This window comes from Mercurialis annua, linkage group LG7 (genome assembly GCF_937616625.2).
Source record: "Mercurialis annua linkage group LG7, ddMerAnnu1.2, whole genome shotgun sequence".
NCBI classification, from domain to species: Eukaryota; Viridiplantae; Streptophyta; class Magnoliopsida; order Malpighiales; family Euphorbiaceae; genus Mercurialis; species Mercurialis annua.
The window spans coordinates 32256562-32262491 of NC_065576.1; the positions used below are offsets into that span (position 1 = coordinate 32256562).

The 5930-nt window shown below is 38.4% G+C and overlaps 1 protein-coding gene across 1 annotated transcript; it reads right to left on the bottom strand.

Annotated features, from left to right (window-relative positions):
* Positions 1 to 2441: 2441 nt before the first annotated feature.
* Positions 2442 to 4136, bottom strand: LOC126657040 (uncharacterized). The gene is made up of 5 exons (XM_050351661.1): positions 3909 to 4136; positions 3549 to 3828; positions 3058 to 3415; positions 2803 to 3015; positions 2442 to 2694 (listed from the first exon to the last, which is right to left on the bottom strand). The coding sequence occupies exons 1-5, from the start codon at positions 4134 to 4136 to the stop codon at positions 2442 to 2444; spliced, it is 1332 nt and encodes a 443-aa protein (XP_050207618.1).
* Positions 4137 to 5930: the final 1794 nt, after the last annotated feature.

Below are 5930 nucleotides of genomic sequence, written 5' to 3' on the forward strand. Positions count from 1 at the left end.
TTTTTAAGGCTTAAAAACAGCCCTATACCCATGCTATATCAGCCACTTTAAATCAATAATTTAGCTCATTCATTGTTTTCAAACTGATTTTATGTTCGATTCGAAGCTAGCTTGTATAGCTTTACATATTATACTCAAAACGCTTAATTCTTAACTCGTCCTTCTTAGATTTTTTAAATGTTTAATAACAATTCATAACAAGCTAAATCCATACATTTAATTTAATAACCTTTAGTCCATTTGTTCGGTTTTTAAACTCATTTTTACGTCCAAACATAAACTAGTTGCGTAACTTAACGTTTTTGTCAAAACTAAGCGAAATTGAACCTCGGGGAAGAGATGACATCAGCCCCTTTCTCCTTCGTTTCCCTCTCCTTTTTTGATAGGGGGAGGAACTGCTCAGCTCTGGTGCTTCGCACCAAAGCAGTGGTAGTTCAACGCCACCATGCAGCCAGTACGGTGGTGTACCTGCTCGACTGCCGTGTCCAGCAGGTCCGGCCACCATGGCCTCCTTCTGCCAGCATCTATCATCAAACCCTTAAACATACTCAATACATAACTCTCATTCTTACACCAAAATACCACAAAATCAGCTCTACTAAATCAATTAGACATCCTAAACATAACAATTAACCTTTAAATCATTATTACCATTAATCTTGAACAAAACCGAATTAATTACTGCTGAACCTTAACCACAGAACAAGAATTTTACCTTTAATTTCTGGGATATATCCTTGGATATTTCCGTCCCCGTTCCGTGACCGCAAAAATCGTCCAATTCAGACCAAAATCGAGCAAGATATGGCATATTTAAGTTCTTGCATCTTTAGGCTTCTTAAGGAAAGAGATGAAGTTGAGAGCTGAGTATTTTTTTTATTTCCTATCGCTGATCTGAGAATCAAGTCAATTTGATTCAAGTTTAATGGCAAAATTCTCCTTTAGTCCCTTAAATTGTCATTTCTAACTATTTTAACTTCTAGCTTTTATTTTGCCATAATTCGTTGATTAGATACCCAATTTTTACACTTCGATACATTTTATATTATTATTAAATTTTACGCTCATGGAAATATAAAGGGCATCATGTTTAACTAATTTTGTCGACCTTTTTTTTAGATTTGGCAGCATATATATAAACTAGAGTCGCTTTACGTGTTTCACACGAGACTCGTAGTGTGACTCGTCAAATGGTCAAATAAAATTTAAAATAATAGTTGATTTGGAATAGTTTATCTTATTGAATATTTAAGATGACGGTTTTAATTATTTAAAAAATTTAATTGGTACTCAAGTTTTATATTATAGATAATTTTTTTAATAGAAGATATAAAGTAAAAATTAAAATAGTAGTTTTTTTTTACGAGCTAGAAGCTAGAGAACTAAGATAGTTACACTCCAATGATAGGTGGAGAAAATCTGATAAACCTAGCTTTGGTAGCTTGAGCTAGATTATGTACTTCCTTGATCTTCTTCCTTCCCACATAAACAACCTGACAGGTATCAAACGACGATTGTAAGCGCTAAATATCATTACAAATCCCCAAACTCAATGCCGTCGGGCATACTCTAGAATTAAAAGCATTTGAGACTTGCATGGCATCGCCTTCAAACCTTATTTTCTTCCAACCATTTACTAATGCCCATGGAATCTCTAAGAGCTAAAAATTCCATAATACCATGGTCACAAATATGTCGATATATGGCCGAAAAGCTACCTAGTTGGTGCCCCCAAAAATTCCTTGCAACACAAGCAATCGTCCCAAACTTCATCGACGCCTTAGTTCCTCCATCAAACTGGATTGTAAATACATATTTGTCTTCAATGTTTCGTCCTGGGATGTTCCTTCCTTGGTTTTGATCTTGTTGAAGTGGATTATGTGACTGTTGATTAGCAGGCCTATTGGCCTCCACAAACTCTTTATAATAGTCACGTTCTTAATTGTATATTCCATCGACCAGCTTGTATCCTTGAAGATGATGGAATTTCTTGCCTTCCATATTGCCCAAGGAAAGAAACACAGCTGTACAGAGGTCTGTGATGTCCCGTCATTTGAGCTTAGGTCCCCTAACAAACCTTCCCAGATTGATGAGAACTCCACATCCGGGACCAGTATTGACCGTAAACCTCATGACGATCCAAACCAAACTGATTGCGCGAATTCGCAGTTGAAGAATAGGTGAGCCAGGTTCTCTTTTTCGCCACATCTAGCGCACTTTCCACCACCGATAGATCTGGTAAGCAAAGCTTGTCCTGAAGGTAACCCATTTAGAACTACTCTCCATATAAAAACTTTAATTTTGTTAGGGATGTTCAGATTCCAAAGGTGGTTCCAATTTCTTCTCTAGCTCGTGTTAACCTGCTGCGATTGATGAAGCGTGGGATTTTTTGCAACATGGTACCCAGACTTAGTGGTGTAAAATCCATTTCTAGTATGATGTCAGACAAGAGCATCTTGGTGAATCAAGGAAGGAAGAGGGATTCCCAAGATTACTTCCACATCTTGAGGGATGAACATGGATTTGATGAGACTTTCATTCCATTTTCTGCTCAGCATATTCAAAAGTCCTTGGACCGTCAATGGCACCCTTGACCTATGCACATTCTCTTTTAATTGAGGAATAAAAGGATATCTACTTGGAAGCCATGGATCCTTTAAAGTACGAGTAGATTCCCCTAATGAATTTTGCCACCTGAGGCCTTTATTTAGGAGCTGAATACCTGAATGGAGACTTTGCCAACCCCAAAATACATGCACTCCTTTGCCTACTGATAAGATATCCCAGCTGGGAAGTATTTACCCCGACCGGTCTGAAATAAAAGAGAATGGGGGTTTTTTTACAAGTCTGGAAACTTGTTTAGCCAGAAGGGATTGGTTAAATGCCCCAAAATCTCGAAACCCTAGACCACCTTCCTCTTTACTCATGCACATCTTGTCCCAAGCCACCCAGCTTATTTTTCGCTTATCTCCCTGTGTTCCCCACCAAAAACTAGACATGCAACTGTTGATTTTCCTGCATAGTTTAAGTGGTATTTTAAAACACATCATACAGTACACTGAAAGCGCGGAGATGACTGCTTTTAACATCACTTCCCTTCCTGCCAAAGAAAGCAGCTTGCCTTTCCATGCAAAAAGTTGATCCTTTATCCGTTGTAACAAGTATTCAAAGGAAGAGAATTTTGACCTCATAAAGTAGACTAGCAGACCCAAATAATGGTTCTCATCTCTAACATGTTGGACTCCTAAGTGATGGCAGACATAGGAAATCTGGCCCTGGTGGCAGTTATTGCTCAGAAACACTGCAGATTTAAGTAAATTAACCACTTGCCCACTGACTCTGGCATATTCATTAAGGATGGTCCTAATGGTTCCTATATATCTGTTATCAACTTCAGAGAACACAATGGAGTCGTCTGCAAAGAATAGGTGGCTGATCTCAGGGCACCTCCTGTTAATTCTTCATTTGCCTCAAGGATGTATCGTGAATGAATTGATGGGATAATCCCTCAGCACACAAAACAAACAATAATGGTGATAAGGGATCACCTTGACGCAGTCCTCTTTGAGGGACGATGTAATCGTGTGGCTGGCCATTAATCAGAAATGAGTAAGAGGCTATAGAAACACAAGCCATAATCCAATTGATAAATTTCCTATTGAAACCCCATTTAAGCAGAATTTCTCTGAGATACCTCCATTCCACCCGATCATAAGCCTTACTTATGTCAAGTTTAAGCGCCATAAACGACCTTTGCCCAGTTTTCTTTGTTCTCATGAAGTGTAGAAGCTCATGAGTCAGCAGAATATTATCAGATATGGACCTACCCTTGATGAATGCATTTGGGAATAATTCATAATTTGGGGCAGTATAAGTTGTAGCCGGTTAGATATGATCTAACAGATTACCTTGTAAACCACAGTACATAAGCTAATGGGCCTATAATCGGAGACTGATTGGGGAGTAGAAGTTTTTGGGATGAGTGCTATGTGAGTGTGGTTTAAACTCCCCAACATTCTACTTTCCTGAAAAAGGTTTTGAACTGCTGCAGAGAGCAAGTCACCAATTATGGCCCAGTAGTGCTGAAAAAAATGATCGGTAAATCCATCTGAGCCTGGAGCCTTAGCTGGGTTCATAGAGAATACCACTTTTTTAATCTCCGTATTACTTATCGGCGCAGTAAGTTAATTATTCATCCCATCAGTAACCTTCTTCTGAAAAGAGTCCAGGAAAGCCTTGGAAGATGGAGAATTGCTCGAGGTGTATACATCCCTGAAATGACCACTAATTATATAGGTGATGGCTTGAGGATTTGTTTCCCAGCAGTTATTGGATGAGAGAATTCCACTAATACTGTTTCTCCTATTCCTTGAAGTAATTCTGGAATGGAAAAACTTGGTATTTTTATCTCCTTCTTTAAGCCAAGAAACTCTAGATTCTTGTGTATTGATCATAAGACCTACCCAATTCCTTTTCTAACGCCCTGATTATGTCCCAAGTAATCCCACTATCCTTATTTTTCTCCTTATCAATGGCTCTCTTTAACCCATTTATCGATGACTTAGCATTAGTGTGATTAATAGATGACCATTTATGCAGTTGGTGTCTGATGTTCTTCAGTTCATGAACTTGGAAAAGCAATGTTCCCTGAACTTATGTCTCCCACTCATCCACTATAATTCCTTTAACCTCTTCTAACTGTAACCAGCGCTTATCAAAGAAAAATCTTCGAGCAGGTTTCTGATGAATGCATGTGGATGATAAAAGAAGAGGAGAGTTATCTGAACCAATGTCTTGGAGATGGAATACTTGAGAAATAGGAAACATTCTGAGCCACTCCTCATTGGCTGTGAATCTATCAATTCTTTCACGGATGGTGAAGGGGAAGTCTCTGCGGTTACACCAAGTGAATGAAGATCCAATATACCCTAAGTCTTGTAAAGACATACTCTGAAATAATTGGTATAAGGGAAGTGTGCCCTGAGAGGATGGTAACAACCCTTCTGATTTTTCTATTGGATTGATTATCTCATTAAAATCTCCTAAGCACATAAGGCATTAAGTAAAGAAGCTTTGAGGGAGTACAACAAAATTAACTGCTGTTTTCTTATATTAGGTTTAGAGTTTAGATGGCAGAAAATAACATCAAACTGATGACCTCTAATATCATTAATAGAGCTTACAATACAGAAATCACAGACTAATTGTACTTCTAACTTAGTCTCATTCTTCTAAAACAGACATAAACCTCCTGCAATACCATGAGGGTCCACCGTACAAACATTCTGGTAACCCCACTTTTGGATCATTTTCTTAACTTTGGTAGGTTTGTTTTTAGTTTCCATCAAAAAAAAATATCTGGGGAGTGAGCTTGGCACATCCCAGATAGGGTACGAACTGTCAGGGTATTGCCTAAACCCTGACAGTTCCAGGAAAAAAATTTCATTTTCCTAGGTGAGGCCCTTTTGGATTGGCCTCGTCACCCCTTCCAAACCATAACACCAGATCCTCTTGCACATTCCTACCACTTTCAATGTTATCAGCATCTTGATGAGCAGTGGACTCCTCTCCTCCCTGGTTCAATTGATCCTCATTAGCACTATTAAGATCACAAATCACAAATTCCCTCCCTTGCATCAGTCTAGCACTTCTATTTTTTGGTTCTTTAAATTCTGTGTTCATCAGCTTCCTCTTACTGCCAGATGAATTTGTTGCTGTTGAAGAGGAGGGAGGGGTAGTGTTGGCTAAAAGAGCAACTTGTAATAAATTCGTAAGTACGGAGTCGATCCCACGAAGAGTGAATCTAGAGCGATTGATGAGAATGAATTTTAGTTGCTATTCAATTCGTTTAGCAAATCAAGAACCATGAATTTGTTTCGAATAAAAGAACACACAATTGAATAACTAATTAAACACGTTACGTAACTAAA

Coding starts and splice junctions, on each gene's coding strand:
- LOC126657040 (XM_050351661.1), bottom strand. CDS start 4,136: ATGAACCCAGCTAAGGCTCCAGGCTCAGATGGATTTACCGATCATTTT. Junction 3,016..3,057: donor GTCATCTCCGCGCTTTCAGT/GTACTGTATGAT, acceptor TAAACTATGCAG/GAAAATCAACAGTTGCATGT. Junction 2,695..2,802: donor TTTATTTCAGACCGGTCGGG/GTAAATACTTCC, acceptor TAAAGGCCTCAG/GTGGCAAAATTCATTAGGGG.